The sequence below is a fragment of the Eleginops maclovinus genome, chromosome 21, assembly GCF_036324505.1.
Source record: "Eleginops maclovinus isolate JMC-PN-2008 ecotype Puerto Natales chromosome 21, JC_Emac_rtc_rv5, whole genome shotgun sequence".
Lineage (NCBI taxonomy): Eukaryota > Metazoa > Chordata > Actinopteri > Perciformes > Eleginopidae > Eleginops > Eleginops maclovinus.
In genome coordinates, this window is record NC_086369.1 from 9,889,765 (window position 1) to 9,907,999 (window position 18,235).

The window sequence follows — 18,235 nt, forward strand, 5'->3', positions numbered from 1 at the left end:
TAGATGTTTATATCTGACTGTTTCCAGATTAAATTGCATCACATCTGGAAGTAACATTAGCAGTAAGATATTCATTTTAAACCAACAACAGGTGAAGACTTGAACAAGTTGCTCCTGCTAATAGATATGATGTGGGGTAAAAATAGTATGCCTGATCAAAAATACTTCTCATAAGACGTACTGTTATTTCGGCTTTGTGCCCCACTTTAACGACTGATTTGATTCTTGAATAATGAGAAGACAGTGGGGATTTGTTCAAATGGACAATCGTTGTTCATTCACTGCTGTGCCAACCTGTTCCTAAACATAAGCTGGATCTTTCGGGTCTCCACAGAGCATCACGTTGGCTACCCCCCCCCCCCCCCCCTCTGAGACTTCACTTTGCTCTGACACCATGCAGTGACAAGGATTCTATTGCAGCAAAATTTACTCTCTCGGGTCCTGTGCCAGAACTCTGAGAAACCACAGCAGTTAGGAGAGAGAGAGAGAGAAGAGAGAAGGAGGGGGCTGGAGTTGTAAATCTCTGCTGTATTGTGCAAAGGAGCCACTTTAAATTTATGGTTAACAGTACGTTTTTTTGTCATGGTGACTCAGTTGTGGGCCCCTGCAACAGTCAGTGATGTCATTCTTGCAGCGAGCGTCTGTCAGGTTTTGAAGTTCTCTTGCTAGGTCAGTAATCAGCTCTTTGACACAGTGTGAGAACTGTTAATGGTTGTAGTGGTGTATATTTGGGAGCTGTAATCTTCTGGATAAGTGTCCCAACTTTAGATTGTAGTGGTATGAAGAAGCAGTTGCTGCTAATCTAACGGATAAACTCCTTTTTCGAACAGCATGACATTCTCCCGGTGCGGCAATGTCATGTCACTTATTACAGGTTATCCTTTATCTTAGAATGCACCAGAATCCCAGTCTGTATTACACGACATGCGCCATCAGTGATAGGTGCCGTTATCATGTGCGTGATTTGGAGCTCTGACACGCTCCTGACTACATCTCTGGCACCTCTGGATATGGTGTGAGCTGTAGATTGGGTCCGGTTGGTGTTAGGGGTGGGGTTACGTGAGCATTTGTGACTGATTCTTATAATACACAGTCAAATTAAAACAGAAAGTGACTGTTCCTGGAGAGACAGTCATTCATTCATAAAGGCTTGGACATGGCGTGTTGACATCAGGCTGCGGCTTGTAACGGGACAGGCCCGCACTGGACAGGCACACACAAACCCTGGCAAGACGCAACAATGTGTGTGTGCTTCATGGCGTTGAAACAGATAAAACAGAAACCATCTAGGCCCATTATGAACCAGCAGCGCATCTCTCATGGGCTCCCATTCAGGCCCAGACAGCTCTCACTACCGTAAATGTATTCTGGGTTGGTAGCTGTTAGTCTGTGTGTACATATTCCTTTACATGAGGATGGGCCCCTTTATACATTCAGCAACGCGTTCCCACGCCTCACTAAAGGCACCTGCTTTTGCCGCCCGCACTTCCAGGATGTCAGTCCACCGTGGCGGCTATTTCAGGGAAGAGGAATATGATAGGATAGGGAACCGCGGCTCCTCTGCGTTGGGAGCGCCCCTGTATTTATTTAGGTTAACCGAGGAAGGGGAGACTCTCTGACGGACGGATCAATGACAGGCATCATCTCAAAACAAACCCTGCAGGAATGGCACAGGCCCAGCTGTCCTCTGACTCACACTCTGTGAATAATATATCGAGAAAGATCACCCTTTTTAAAGGTTTCTAAATGTGTCTGCGTTAATGAGTAATGATGCAGAACTCTATGAAACGACACGCACACATTTATTTTAGGATGCAGACACTCTCTGAGGTAATGTATTGTAGTCATTGGATCGCATGCAGGATTCTGGGGGTCATGTTGTCATCACCTTTAGCGCCGCGGAGGGTGATCGGGTTACTGGAGCTGGATATCCTTAGCAGAGGGATCGCCTACCAGAGCAATCGGTGTTAACGGTCTGTTGTGGTTTTTTGATGATCGGAGGTAGGAGTTGCCTTTACTCGACTCACCAATCAAGAATGTCCGTCTGGTATTAGATCATGTTATAATGCTAGTGTGTCATAGCGGTAGCACTTTGCGGTTGTAGTAATCAGGTGAGTAATAAGGCGGTGTGTGTGACAGGCTGGGAGGTTTGTCCGATGAAATTTGAGCATGTTGGTGTGGTCTGGTGGGTGTATGATCATGTGTCTGAGCTTGCTAAAGGTCTTTTGAAAATATATCTTGTGGCATTTAAACAAGGAATAAAACCCACCATCTATCTCCCACAGCCCAGCAGTTCCCCACAAGTCGGACATGAGGAGCCCTCCAGGCCTGGGTCGCTGAGCAGCTGAGGTCAAGGTTCAAGTGCTTGTTCCGGCAGTCATGGCTGACAAGGACGGGCCGCCCATCGCCCCGGGCCAGGTCTACATCGAGGTGGAGTACGACTATGAGTACAAGGCCAAAGACAAGATGGTGGCCATCCGGCAGGGAGAGTGCTACATGCTGGTGAAGAAGACTAATGAGGACTGGTGGCAGGTGAGGAAGGAGGAGGGCACAAAGGCCTTTTATGTACCGGCGCAGTACGTCAGGGAGGTGCGCCGGGCACTCATGCCCCCCCAGAAGCCCACCTTAAGGGCCAAACCCACCGTTTTGGATATTCGCCGGGCCTCCGATGAAAACCTCAACCGACACCAGCCGGAAATGTCCAGCTTTGGTCGCCCGTCGCCTTCCTCCACCCCCTCGCCGTCCTCGGACCGCGTCACACCGCCGGCTCTGTCCAAGGATGCTAACCAGAACCTGGGGAGTCCCCATCACTGCAAGATGGTAGCCGAACTGGTACTGCTTCACAACAACAACAACCACCACCACGCCAATAATTCAACGTTGCCAAGGACACGGGCAGACTCGCCTCCGCTCAAAGTGGGGAACAACCACAACAAAAGTCCAGATAGTGACAAGGCCTCCCCTCTGAGCAACCCGCCTGGAGATCGGCTGAACAAGGTCCACAATGACTCGGAGTCTGGGGATGAGCTGAGCAGCAGCTCCACTGAACTCATGCAGGTACGGTGCTGCTTTTACTTTGTTTTCCAGGATTGGCTTCATTGGATGCATTTGGGAGTTTTGATTTTGTGTATTATTTGGTAGTTTATGAGAATAATTGACACAAAAATCATTCACTATGCCAGCTTTGGTAGGAGCAAAAAAACACAAAGCACTGTAGCTCTTTTGGATCTATCTATGTTTTTGGAGACAGTATAGTACGTTGAGCACCATTGGTTTTTGTCCATCTTAATACCCTAAACATTGCCATCTGTTTTGTTCCTTTTCTTCCATTCCTCCTGGTTTATTTCCCCCTGGTGCTCTTCTTTTTTTCTCTTGGGTCGGCAGCAGATAACCGCCCTTGTCCCCATCAGATTCTGTCATATTGGATGTGCAGAGATTGCATGTTCTTCGCGCGGCGTCTCAGCAGAGCTGCATTCATTCATCAGCCCCTACGCTTCTCCACCGCAAACTATTCCTGCCTCAATAGCCAGAGTTCATGGAAGCAGCAACAGTTGCGGTGCCTTTTATTAAAATGCTACTGTTTCCCTTGGTGTATAATTTGTCTGACATGTACAGATGTGTATTTTTCTTTTGGGCAGCTGGGTTGTTAAAGACTAAACGGTCACAGCTTCTTGGTAAATGGAGAGTTCTTAATGTGAGTCAGGTGTATTTAAACCAAAGCTATGCCAACAAAACTGCCAAAATGTGTAATTTTGTAATGCTTACTTCCGCTTATGTCATTTTCTTGTACTACAGGAATGTTGGCCATGGTATTATTACACCCACAGCAAATTCTTGAAGGCAGATCATCTCTGCAAGGGGTCCGGTATCTGTGTAAAGTGACCAAACCCCATGTAGGGATCCATTCCTGATGCAGGGATACCAAACTTCCTGATGAAAACATAAAATATTCCCCTCCCCAATGTCCCTTTAGTCGCTAGATGATAACTCCGGCCTCCTCCCACCTTCAAAATGTATGTCTCGGTGATAGGAGAATGGAAGAATGAGTTGAATGGGTGCAGGAACTGAGGCTTATCCTCCCTCGTCTGCAGCGGAGGTAGATCAAAGTAGCAAGAAAGCAGAATTCTAGTCAGCGGGAGTCCAAGCTGCACTGTTCTTTGTGAGCCATTTCTGGTGTGGCTGTATCCAGGCAGGGTCAGCTTGTTTGAAGGCTCCAAGTGCTGCTTGTGTCCTTTGTTCCACAGGCTGCAGCAGCCTCCTCCACCACGGAGGGAACAAAGAGAGATGGCTTGAATAGAAACTAGGTCATATCAGCAGCGGAGGATCAGTCTGTAGCCCCCAGTCGCCCTGCCGTGGGGACCACTGTGTGAGTGTGAATGCCATGTGTGATGCGCCCATGTAAAGTGGAGGAAAGCGAGAATGAAACACAGTTTACAACTTCAGAGCCCCACATGAAGGACAGCTAAATGGATTGTGGGTCGCAACTGACACACCTGAAAAGCCCCTATCAAGGCGAGAAAAGGGGTTGTTTTCTGTGTGGCTGCCTGCCTTTTTGAATTAATTTCACGCTTGTCAAGTCACACGGGCAAAAATAAACACCCATTTCACTCTCTGCCATTTACATTTGCATGGGCCGCTCTTTGGGGTGCTTTTTTGTTGTTGTTCCGGGTAAGGTAGTGCTGGATGGGCGGATAAGAAGCAGACAGGATTCAGCCAAAACTCCCCGTGAAGCTCAGCGCTGTCTGGGCAGGTGCAGCCCACTCCCCTGCTCTCTCTGATGTTGTGTTGGTTTGTCCTGTTTGGCCTGTTGCCTGGCAAGGAGGTGACCCCGCAGAAAACCCTACTTCCATTGCTTCCTGCCATTGCTCAGGTTCAGGCGAACTGGGTCTGCAGGAGAGAGGAACATTTTGTGACAATACTGTAACGTCTGAAGTGATTTTGGAAAGTTTAAGCCCTTACTAGAGCCTGATTGATAGTAGATTTATGGCCAATATTTGAGCTTTGGCCAAAGAATGCAGGACGTATACTTTACAGTTATCAAAGAATGGAGGAGAGCAAACGATGCACCTTAATATCGCAACCTCAGGAACTATGAAGGAGCGGCACTGTGTTATACGTTTTCTTTGAACTAAACTATAATTAAAACGCATTCTTTTTCATTTCTATTATGTTACATTACAGTAGGACTCACACCATGGAGTGTGGGCGGCTGCAGATGCACTGGATTGCACAGCAATTAGAACCATGAACGATAATTATAATACTTCTCAAAATTAACATACTGTTCATTATGAAGATGCGTCAGAAAAAAGGTTTTAAGGTGAAAACTATCCTTTTGTTGAACAGAAAAACCAGTATGCTGTCATTAGGGATTTTTTCTCAAACTATTAAAAGTTCTCCAAAGTTCCCCCACAAAAGACAACTTTATACATCTGTTTTTTTAAATAAAATAAAGAAACTTTTGCTGTAGTGCTTACTTCACAGCATTCATCTACCAAATCAGTTCACCTTCAGCCTCAAACATAAGTCCCCTCCCTTACACACATACTCTGATGGAGAGAAGAAGCTGCTGGAACGATGGGCGGGTGGTGAGATGGATGGACCTGTTAGAAGTATTTGTTGCTGACATGCCTCCGCTCCGAATGCCAGCTGGCCACCTCTAATTGATTAGATTTGATCTCGGGGTGACGATTAACGCCTCTGTGTCCCTCCGTGTGTAATTTGCTTATCTCTGGTGGCTGCGGAGCGGGATCGCCCACCCCTCCCCTATCCCCACCCCCTGCCTCCTCAGCACCTTGCAGAGTTGTGGTCAACAGCCATCCTCATGAATCCCACTTAGATACCAAGCCCTCCCCCCCCTCTTTCCCCTCTCTTCTAAAAAGCTCTTAAGGGATTGGCAAAATAAACCTCTTTTCCTCACTTCCAAGAAGCTGGCAATGGGATACTGTTTGTTTTCTTAAAAGAAAAACCATATGATTTAAAAGCCTGTCTTTCACTTCAAAATATTGGGTTTCTCCACGGCCATTCTGTTTTTAAAGTCACTGCAGAATAACAGATGCTCAATCACCACAAAGAAAGTTATTTTGGGTGCTTTTTTCCTGGAATACTTTTACTCATATCTTCCTAAGAACGGGGAATTCGAGACGTAACCCTTTTTATAGGAAACGTCTCCGTTTCTTTCCAAAGTATAGTGACTTTATGAGCGGATGGAGGCTGCTCTGTGGGATTGTGTGAGAGGACAGACTGTTGTTTTCTGTCTCTGAGATGTGTCACCGAGGGGAAGATGTGGTGGCCCTGGATGTGTTTGCGTCTGTGGCTTTGCACTCAGGAGCCGGGCCGTACTCACTCACTGTCTGATTAAAAAAAAAAAGACCTTTAGTGGCCCCAACACACACCCTTGCCTTTTATACCATTTCACATGATCACATCAGCTGCTAAAGAGGCCCTCTCTTTCTTTCACAATTTCTGACACTTTTATCTGTTAAGTAACTCCCTGTAGTCTGTAACATGCAGAGCTCCATGTTAATAATAAAATACGCTAATTCCCTGAGATTACAAACGGGATTAGTCGTTCCTCTTTGAATAAGCGTATATGTATGACATGCCTCGTTTCTCAGAAATGTCCCGAGAAGCTCCACTTTAAAGATGCCTACAGTCACAGTGACATAACTGGCTTGTAAATGTACCCTGATACACTCTCAAAGGGTTTAAAAACAAAAGGAAGCGGCTGAGTCTGTCTGTCTGCCTTCAACCTTCTGTGTGGTCTAGATGGCAATGCCTGGGGGGGAGGAGGAGGAGGAGGGAGGGAGGGGTTTGTGGGCGTAGTAAGACAGGGACAAAGTGCCCGGGCCTCAACAGAGCTGCTGTAGCACCAATGGGATAACGGAGACCTGGAGGACAGGAGGCCGAGAACGGTGTGTTTTCATGTTTGGGTGAATCTGAAGATTGCTTGTAGCCTGTGAGCCGTGAACCTCTGCTTGGCTGGCGGCGAGATGAATGACTAGAAACGAGCAACATCACAAGGTCACCGTTAAAGATGGAGGCGAGCAGTAACACTGACTGTCGAGGATGTTGGAGTGCGCGTTGAGATATTCTTGAATGTAGAGTCCATTGTTTCTTTCAACATGCCCACATGCACACTTTGGCTTCTGCAAAGTTGTATGTTTACCGACTTGTGCAACGGGCCAAAGGCTGAGAATGTGTACGAGGGGCTTAGCGGTGCATTGAAATAGACTGCTATGTGGGGGTGGTTTCAACTCCTAAGGGCACTTTGAAAAATGGATTCACTCCTAGAGATGTTTGATCAATTTGCTGACACTTATTTGGTGCAGTGAATTACTATCCAGTGACGTGCGTTTTTCCCACGTGAAGCAGAATGTGTGTATTGTTCACAGAAAGGACGGCTGTTGAGAGAGCCTTTTCTCTCGCACTTGATTGTCCTGGGAGGCTGGGTTTACTGTACAGAAACGACCTGTTCCTAACATCCCCACGCCACAATAACCTGCTAATTACATGCTGCGCTAAATTGCCTGCGGAGTCTCAAATTTGCTGCAGAGCCCTCTTAAGAGCCAATTTCCAAATGAGCTGCGATCTTTTTGAAGTAAGAACAAAACGTTTCTTGTTCCTATTACATAATGACCCTAGTAAAATATGTTTGCAAGCAGTGCTGTAAAGTGCAACCATCTCCTGTCTGTTGTAATCTGGAGCTTTGCCGCGAGTCTTACTCCCGGACCGGCTAAAAAGGAGGCCCCTGCTTGTTTTCCAGTGCATACTTGACATTCCAGCCTCAGTGCCCACACACACACACACACACACACACACACACACTAGCATACAGTGAGGCAACAGGCATGCTAAGTCAATGAAGGTCTTCTTTCCCTTCAAAAGCAAAGCACTGGACCTTTTTAATAATTTAATATGAAACTCGAGCAAAATTGTGCATCCGCTGTGTTCATGTGAGAGTCTGCCCCACGCTACTTAACTGGCTGGCGGCATTCTTTCTACTCCTTCCTGTGTCTAGACCTTTTAGTTTCTCTTCTACTTTTCCTGTTTGCTCTGTCTCTGTTGCTTCCTCTTCTTCTGACAGCCTCGTACTCCCCCTCTTCACCTGTCTATCCCCTTCAACCTTTCCACTGAGTCGTGCTGTCAGATTGGATCTCAGTGAAGGGCAGGACGACAGTGAGGAAACCCAAGAGCCCCTTGGTTCAACCTGTGACCACCATTATTTTGTTCCCCTCCATTATCTATCCTGATCCTTGTCTCTGACCAAACAACAGGATTAAACCCACAAGAGCCCCAGGGCCTGAGCCTTCAAGACAACCACAAGAATTGAAGTTGACAAAGAAGTCAAATAAGGGTTACGGGGAATCCTGCTGTTTTGTAAAGTGCAGGAATTTACCTTTTTTGAATAGTGTTGGCTATGTGCATTTCAAAGACCAGTAAGGTTGGGTTGAAGCAGCCAGTGATGCTAGTAAAAGTTTATAAAATATTCAGTGTTTGATTTTATTCTTGGCACACAGTGGAATCCCCGTTTGAAACAGACCATCATATGATACTCCCATGATAATGACACCGCAGTAGCAGCTACTTAATGCTAACAGGCAGGTCACGATGCTCACTGTGGTTGCTAATTGAATCCACTCCTAACTAAAACAATTATTCTGGCATTGTTAAATTAAATTGATGGAAAGCATTACTGTGGATGACGTGATTGTCTTACTTAAGATAAAACCCTAATGTCAGAGATATCACACCAGCAATGATACAGCAAATTTGGACCAAAATCAGTTTAATTTAATGGGCTTGCTTTGGGAGGTTAAAGGTTCCCTGTTGAGGTTTTAGTATACACAAGCAAAACTCCTCTTAACATTCAGTTTTACTCATCAAAACAAGCTCTAAAAAATGTGTTGGATGCATTACTTTCTAATAAATCATTTTTAAAGCAGATTTTTCGAATACCAGTATTGTTTTCATCCATGTTTTATTCACTGCCTCTGTTGGCGCATCGCAGGATAGCTTGGCCTGTTACAGCCGATTGTTGATCAGTGGAAAAAAAGTGATATTATTGATGGGAATGAGGATGGTGGGCCCTGTGCATAAGTAACAAAACAGGGACCCACCCGTAGAAAAACAGCCCGAAAAAAATTGCTTCTAAAAACTCTCCAAGGAATCTTAAAGTATGCATGTGGTGCTTTTACAAAATCTAAAAATACAAGCAAATAGTGCTGACCATTGGGGAATGAAGATAACCAGAGATCCCAAAAAAGAAAGCCGTCATCCAGGAATGGTTAGCTTGATCATCATATGAGGCTTAGATTATGGAAACAAAACTAAAGGGGTATTCAGTTTGGTTATAAGGTAGATACCTTCAAGTTGCAACCTCGATTCTAGCCATGCCCATTTCATTAGGACACTATTTTTGTTTTAACTCTCTTGCTTACCCTATAACTAGCTCTTATAGTGTCACAGATCTTTCCCAAAATACACCATCGTCTCGAAACATTCAGGTGGAACAGCCTGTCGCATATCTCCTTTAACTATACCAACTGGGTTACAGTCGACCAACCTGCAGGAGTGTTCCCCTAACTAAAAAGCCCGCATGAATGTGATTCAAGCTTCCTCTGTCTCTCTCTATCTACCCTGTTGGTAGTAGCTCTCTCCGCTCCAATTTCCATGAAGCCGCTGCGCCTGTCAGCGTGTGATGCAGCGTGGCGTACTCACAGAGCGGATGACGGGGATACATCACCTATTTAATTTGCTCTCCCCCTCTTCTCCTCCTCCTCACTCGGTTGCTCACTGTGCTTTATGCGGTCCCTCCCCTGTCGTTCCCTGTCCCTCTCTCTGGGCCTGCCTCGCTGCTGTGGCTCGGTGCATTGGGACATCATGTACCCAGAGAAGGTAAGAGTCTCTAGCTGGCCTGCTTTTGATATCATTTATTTCCCCCCCTGTCTCTCAGCCAGTGCCCTCTCTGGATCCATCCCTGCCACATTTTTTGTTCCAGAGTGACCAGAGCCCTTTTCGTCGCGAAGCAGACAGTTGTGTGCACCATTATGTGTCAGATATAGCATCGAGGCACATGTGAGCGTTCTTGCACCGGATTATTTTAGCAAGTAACATGACCGCCCTACGCTGTGCTATCCACAGGGGGTTTGCATACTAGTGGTGATGCTCTGTGCACTGGGCCCTTGATGCATGGTTACATAACTGATGCTGGCTATGTTCAGAGCCTTTTAAACAGCTGCTAGTCATCCCCCCCCCCCCCCCCCCCGGCGGTCTGCTGTTTTGGATGAGCGGACAGGTCGAGTTATGCTAACACTCAACCCTCTGAGGACAGCAACCACGGTAAGAGGAACTATTTTCCTTGAGTATCTCTTACAAAGCTGTCTCTGTTGGGCGTCTGAGGCTTAGCACGATGACGGTAAAGTCATTTAGACTCTGCTTTCTGAGTCATTTCGGCCCTGGCTGGTGTGCTTCTGGTGTGGTGTGCCACTGTCCCTGATTTCTCCTATTACTTCCGAATCCACCTTGGGGATCGGAGTCAGCAGAGCGCTAAAGTGGAGAGCTGTCTCTCGCCACAGTGCTTAGATGTGTGTTTCCTCTCCTTGTTTTAGCCCACATTGGCGTTTTACCTTCATGGAGACCAACTGATTTGCAGCAAAACAAGGTTCTTAGGATGAAACGTTACTGTTGTTTGTCCAAGATGTGTTATCCATGACATGAGCGTTCTTTTGGAAGAAAACCAACAGAACAGATTTCAGCTCTGGATTTCAACTTCTTTTGACTTCTTTAACTTCTCTTCTCTTGACCTGTTGCACCTTATTGTGATGTCCGACAGCTTGTGTTTCTCATTATCATACAGAATATCACTGCAGATTAAAGACTGTATTTGTGAGCCTCCAGTATTTTTCTGCTGTTCTCAGGAGAGGTGCAGCTGTTGCCGGTTGCCAGCGCCTGCGATGACTTGTGGAAGCATCGCCGCGTGGGCGTCTTTGAGCGTCAAGCGGCGCGTTTTGTATCAGTCATACGCCACCGCTATCGCTAATTGCCTGGCGCGGCTGTCAAAAAGACAAAAGGATGAGCCGCTGAAATAGTTTCGCTAGCCGCCGCCTTGCCGGAGGTCATTTACTGGAAAAGAGAGATTTAGAATTGCTCTGTCGGCATCATCAAGCAGCGGTGGAAAGGTGTGGAGGCGTTACTGAGGTGTGATGTCTGTTGAACCTCTGCGTTCTGCTGAGGACTTTGTGCTGCTCAATTTATCAATCTTCTTTAAGTAAGAGTTTGTTTTGCTGTTATGCTTCATTTCGGTTAAGGTTTTGAAGGGACACTAGTTTCTGAGAATGTGTTGGATGCAATCATGAGGAAATCTCTCTCGGCTTTTTAAAAACTTGTGTTATAAAAACAAAAAGAAAACGGATGCTAGGGCTGGTGAGAAAGTTACCTTTAGTGTGAATGTCAGAACACAGTGTAACCAGAACACTGACTAACATGGCAAGCCCACTACAGCCCTCTGAATGAACTTTCCAGAACTTCTCTGTTATTGTCCTCCGAACTTTCCACTCGCTGCTGTCACGATGCTAGCGGTGATAAACAAAGGGGATAAAGTGAGAGGGAGAAAAAGAGTGCACTCTATTCCAGTGTGGATCGGTCTGGATCCTTCTTCCCATTTTAAAAGCTCTGAAACCAAACAGCAAATCCAATTTTCCCACAGCATTAACACACAGTCCTATAATTGCACTCTCAGTTCAGCTCAGCAGGGGAGTGTGCCAGCCGAGCTCTGCCTTTTGGGGACACAGTGCACGTCTCTGTACATTTCCCTCAAAGCTGGCCATAAATAGCTCACAAATAAAGCAGAGACACTGGGAGGCTGATCAGCGTGCACACTAGTAGGCGGAAGAGACCTCCAAGGCCAGCAGACTTTCAGTGCCTTTGCTTTTGATTGGCAGAGAGGCACTCCCAGTGTCCATTAATGAAATGGATATGCCAGCGGTAACGGATGTCTCAGTGTTCCTGTCATGCTCTGTTGACTCTCTAAACCATTGGCTGCTTTGATCACCTCTTTGTGTAGTTGATTGACAGCTTGTTGATTATTCTGACAGGAAGGGATTATAAAGTGTTCGTCACAAATGGATAAAACAGCCAGTATTTAATGCAAATAGAACCTTATGGTGTTAAACATGTGCTTCTGTTTTGCAGGGGCTCATTTGGTTTAGTTTGACTGACTCCTTTGAAAGCATGGTAACTTTTTTTTGTGTTTGTCATGGACCTTGGTCAGGTCAGCCTTATCTTGCCTGAATGGGAGCAAAACAAACGTATGTTTTGGAGTGTGAGCGCCACTGCCTGCCTTAAGCCTTGTGCAGGAACACATTAGTTCCCTTTTTTGACTTCTTATGGAGCATTTGCACACCAGTTTTAAACCAAGAATCCCCAAATAAAAATTAAATAATAAAGGGATTTTTTTTATAGTTCACTAAGGACACTCGTATTTCAATTTCAGAGTGTAAATGTAGCTGGTCAGCTTTAATATTCCAAATAACCTGCAGGGACAACTGTGAATACAAACCTTTAAAAATCGAAAAGCAGATTTATTATTATAATCCACCCAGCTTGTTACACTTGTCCTGCGGTTTCTCTTTGTTTAGTCTCCGTTGGGGACCAGCCAGTGATTGTTTACCACTGATGGAGGTTACATAGACTAAATCCAGTCTGCTAATGTTTCCAGTGAAGAGAAACCAGATAGTTGAGCTCATTTGACCCCAGTCGCGCTAACCATCTGCTCGGACAACCATGCCTTATTAATGCTTGTTTACATCTTTGCACTTGATTTCCTTTTACATGAAAAATATTATAAGTATGTGTAGTCTGACAGTCATGTGGCTCCTTAAATTAGAATGTGACTGCTTGGCCTGTATGCAGATTTGATCTCTTGTTCAAGTCATTTTATTCTGAGATCTGAACAATTTTGAACGCCATCCTTATCCACAACAAAGGTCAGATGTCTGAGTACATCACATTTTACTTCCCCTTTGTACTTTCTGTATGAGTTGGTTTGGGTGCTTCAGCGAAAAGCCGGTGTACAATATGTTGGGTTTTTTTTCAGTGTCTGGTACACAAACCCTGTTTTTGAGTGGATTAAGGAAAGACACAGTCCAAGCCAGAGTGCCATAATCATCTAAACGGTGTTACATGCTTCACTGGCTTCGCGCAGCAGTGACTGTAGGACAGAGGGGGCTTACAGGTCAGCCCGAGCCTGGACAGCCTGCCCCCCCCGCCTCCACACACAAACACTAGAATGCAATCTTCTTACATATCTGGATTAAGAGGTTGTGTACAAGTACATTCCTGGGTTAAACCCTGTCCGTTCCCCCCAAACTCCTGTTCATCCCACACCAACATGTCCCAGTGTTTTTCCCCCTTGACGAACAATGTGCTTATTGCTCTGCGTTGATCCTCAGCCTGATTCTGTTGGGAGGCGTGTGCCATACTGTTGATAACCTTAGACTGTGAGGGGGTTAGTCGCCGCTTAATCCTATGTTATTTTGTTGTTTCCTAATACACAAATTCATCTCCTTTTACTTGTGTCTATCTCAAAGCCGCTGGCGTTAATTGAGAGGCGAGTAATTCGTCTTTTTCAGAGTTTGGGGTTATGTGGCTGCTCTGTGGCCCGGGCCAGGACCCCCTCCCGGTGGCCAATAGAGGGGTTTGTTGTTGATCTGCCAGCCAATTCCCCCCGCACTCGAGCCCCTATTGATCTAAAATGAGTGGTTTGCAACCATGGTGACATATTCAAATTAGAGAGCAGCCACTCAAGTGTTTATTGGGTCGCGGTGCGTTGGATATGTCAAGCGTGGTCTGTTTGAGGTGAAGCCAAAGAGAAAACAGATCCTTAAAATTCTCGAATAATTAAAAGGGAATTAACGGGGACCCATTCCTATTTCTGATCAAAGCAGTATCACTCAAAGAAGATCTACCCTAGAATAGATTTGCATATTTTCTAATTGTGCAAAACACCTGCTTCCTCATAAATGCTAGTGTAAAAGCTGTTATCTGTAATGTATTTTAATTCTAATTTATTAGTGTTTTATTGTTATGGACCTGTTGATTTCAGAATTACTGTTCTACTATGTTGCTTCAATATTTCTAAGATAGTGTAGTCATAATGACACTATGGTTTCATGTTAGTGGCATCACTTTCAATCTTTTAAACTTCAGAAATCCAGTTTTTGTTGTCAGCTTCACATGGTTTGACTTTTAATTTCTACAATCCCCTTCATTTGGTACAGAATCCAGTCAGAAATGGGAATTGGAGAGAGCCAAATCCATCAAAAATGTACAGAGAATTTGGATTTTTCTCATCAGTTCTCCTAAAAGCGCATTCATAACATTCCGCTCATTGTTAGCTGCTCACCAAAGAGATTATTAAGCTCAGTAATAGGATGTTTCACTACTAATGACCAAACCCACTGACCCTGTTCGCTACTCCCATCCAACCCAGCGAACCCATAGCTCCACAATCCCTGTCAGCATTACTCGGCAGGAGAGGACCACCTCAGGGCTCAGGGTTACCGAGTGCCCAGTTCAAGCCTGCCCCGGTGCACATTCTGTCAATGGGCCACGGACAGTTTGGCGGACAGGGTTCCCTTTTTACGTGCCATTGCCAGTTCAACAAAACAATAGCACCATTCTTGCTAATGTGGCAAGACATGCCCAGTGGAAATTGAATTGCTTTCGACAGAAGCAGCTCTGTGACAATCAATTACCCAACCAAGAGCCTTTAATGGGTCACAGAGGAAGAAAAGGAGCTCACTAGGATATAGTAGAGCCTGGGAAAGTGTCACTGTATGTTCTGTAATAGGACTTTGGAGCAGCAATGATTATTTACCTGGACTTTGTGTTTTCTTCAAGAAAATATTCAGAAAAGATCTGCTTTCTTGATCCAAATGTAGGCGTGTAAATCAGTGGGTGGTAAGCAGTCCAGGGTTCAGAATGTGGTCATGTTTTCAGTGTTACACACAGACCAGTGGCCAGCTGATGATGCAGTTCATTATTCTAAAGACCCCAAGCATGTGACTGGGCAGGATAGATGACAAGGCAGCCCTCTCACTGACAGAGACAGTTCCCAACAATGGCTTCACAGTGGCTCGCCTGCTACTGGAACTTTTCTCTGGAGAGGGACGGGCTCGGAGAGGGGAGGGTTGGCCGGTTTGGCAGGCTGTCGGGTAGTGGGCCGAGTGACCCATGACCCATTCCAAGGGGACACAATGTACCTTTATGTCCCCGCATGTCCATCCCCAACACGCACTCCAACACTTGAGTCATGGTATGTGGGCCAATGGGTAGATAGGCTGGAGATTTAAATGTGCCCTTTTAATTATGGGTATCCCAGAAGCCCACTCTCCCATATCTTTGGCCCTACGCATTATTAGTCATAATGTACAATGACAAACGCACAAGTTATAAATACTATATATATAAATAATGAGTTGCTTTTTACCCTTTATCCTTAGAAAGTTGATGTATTATTTGTACTAAATAATGTGAAATACTCCATTTAATTGTAACATTTAGTGTACATTCAAACCCTTTTTCGCTCCAGTCCATCAATTAGCAAATTAACCACATCTAATTATGTGAACCAGGTATAAAAAACATTTCAAAATCAAAAAGGTGCATGAAAATGTGTTCCATGTCCTGAAGCAGCTCACTTCCTGTCACTAAGTGTCTATTTACAGCCAAATAACCCAGCATATTAAGTTTCTTAAAACAGTGAGAACAATTATCCTGTGGTATTCTTACCAGAATATTATCAGCAATAGCATCGTCTATCATGACGGCCAGTCAATAAACTGATTCAGCACCAGTAAGGTCACATACTTTAACAAATGAGCTGAGTGCTTGGCAGAAAACATATGGCCCTGAGAGAATGCCTTTTTAAAAAAAACCCAATTGATTAAAAGTGTTTCAAGTTATTTACTTTATATAATAATCTGTCTAAAGATAAGATTATTTGATAGAGTTTTTCGTAATAAATTCACAGCAGAAGCAAAAAGGCCAAACACTTCCTGGTTCTTGTCTGTCCAATGAAAACTAATGTATTTCCAATATTGGTTTTTATTTATTTTTTCAGACAAACTTAATGTGTTTAGTTTTTCATTATGAGTTGAGTAAATTATAATGTCGAGCAAACCTTGGCTGTCTGATGCCACTGTATTCCCAAATCATTGAATTATTGCATACTCTGTACCTCCACCGACTGCATCTCATTTACATAATATATTCTGCTAGGCCTCATCCAGCAGTCATTTGCAAACCCGCCATATGTCTGTGAGTGAACCAAAATCAGTTGTTGTTGTTGTAAGTCCGCAGTTGTGTTGTTCCTCTTAGGTTTTCTCCTGTGCCTGAGGCAGAATGAGTTGTCCAAACCCCCTGCTGTGCTGTGGGTTGCTCAGGTAATTCAATTTCCTCCTTGTAGATGTGTTGGGAATGCAGACGTCCCCTCAGTAGGAGGCCCCCCCCCCCGCCCCCGCTGTAAGTCTCTCTCACCACAGATGTGTCTGCTGTCCCCAAAAAACAACCGTCTCTCCTTCCTCTCTACTTATCACTCTCACTTTTTAAGCTTCCTCTCTCCTTTCATCCCCCTCCTTTTACCACTGACCTTTCACTACTCACCACCATGCCACCATTGCTCTGAATTTGATCTGGTATAATCTTCTGTGACCTCTTTTGTTGTCTTAAGTTGAAAAAAGGTAGAGGATTTTCTACATATCCTGTGGTTTAATCTAACAGAAAGACAATTTTCTTAGATACCACAACAACCATACAAACATCCTGTAGGAAATGTGTGTTTTCATTGTGCTGACACATGGTTGAACCTCGGTTGTTTTTTCAGCTCATAGTTAAAAAATCAACATCTTCCGCCTCATGCGCCAAGAAAACTGCCTATCACCTCAATTTGTAGCACTCCACTTCCTGTTTGTGGGCTGGTTGTCTGTGTGTGCGTGTATGTTTGTTTACCACAGCCTTCTGGGTTGAGGGTATCATCTTGGAGGAAGTTTCCATTTCCTTTGTGAGTGGCTATCGTCTGTTGAAGTGGTGCACACTGCCCCTTGGCACTCTGTTCCACCACAGATTCAATCAGCATCATGGAGTGTGAGATAGCGACGGGTGGCCTGCATATTTCAGCCTGTTTTTACATGCTAACGCCTGCACACACACACTCTCTTAAATCTCTCGCACCCTATAGCACTGCACAGAGGGTTAAAGGGTTATGTTTGGAGTGTGGCAGCAGTGGAGGAAAGAGTGAGAGATGTGTGGAAATATGCCACTTGAACCTCTAGGGTAGCGGGGTGGCGCTTATCTGGGTCACATTCTGGAGAGCAGGATCATTAAAGTTGGAGCATTAGAAATCAGCTACAAGCACACACTGATGCATATGCATGGTTCAAACAGAATCACACACCGAGCGGGCTTGCCGTCCCTTTTTCTTTAATTTGTCGCTGCACCTAAAGCCGGAACGGCATTGTGAGATAAAAGCACCTTGCTGTGCGTTTGATTTTCAATTAACCTGATTCACCAGGGTTAATACCCGATGAGCCAACACCGGCGTGCTCTGTGACTCCAAGGCGCTCCCACTCTCTCCTCACCAGTAATGAGTCATCATCAGACACACTCGTCTTTGTCTCTGACATGGGCATACTGTGGAGAAATACAGGAGAAAGTACTCCAAGTACATTTTATTTTCACGTTTTCTGGTACTCCGAATGAAGGAGGTTTGGTGGTAACAGTATAAATCATATCTTTTTAGTTTACCAGGTGACTCATCCATAATTGTCTAGTGTATCACTTCTTAATTTGCACGCTCTTGTTCGCACCCTTGAGCTATTATTAGTGATTCATCATTAATTTGAAGTTTAGGTGCACTGATGCCAGAGTTGGGAGAAGTAAATGTAGAAGTACTGGTGTATAATACTCTGTTAAAAGTAAAAGCCCTGCATTCAAAATGTTACTCGAGTAAAAGTACAAAAGTATGAGCATCAAAATATACTTAAAGTACCAACAGCAGCTTGTTTAATTATTTATAGGTATGTCTTTAAATGTTTATTTTTAGTTTTTATTGTATTCTATAAACTACTAACAAAGTCCATAGGGGCTTGGCCTGGGAACTGGAAGGTCACCAGTTCAAGTCCCCGAAAGACCAAGTGCCACCGTGGTGTCCCTGAGCAAGACACTGGTTACCTAC

The 18,235-nt window shown here is 44.9% G+C and overlaps 1 protein-coding gene across 11 annotated transcripts in view; it reads left to right on the forward strand.

Annotated features, from left to right (window-relative positions):
• The window catches only part of arhgap12b (Rho GTPase activating protein 12b), a 51,034-nt gene that overhangs the window by 1,208 nt on the left and 31,591 nt on the right, over positions 1–18,235 (forward strand). For 10 of the 11 annotated variants that reach the window (XM_063873822.1, XM_063873829.1, XM_063873821.1 and 7 more), the window contains exon 2: positions 2,286–3,057. In XM_063873822.1, the coding sequence (XP_063729892.1) occupies positions 2,380–3,057 (678 nt within the window). In that variant the 5' untranslated portion in view covers positions 2,286–2,379. Of the gene's footprint in view, positions 1–2,285; positions 3,058–9,731; positions 9,898–18,235 lie in introns of those variants that run through there. The other variant, XM_063873832.1, reaches the window with a different exon arrangement.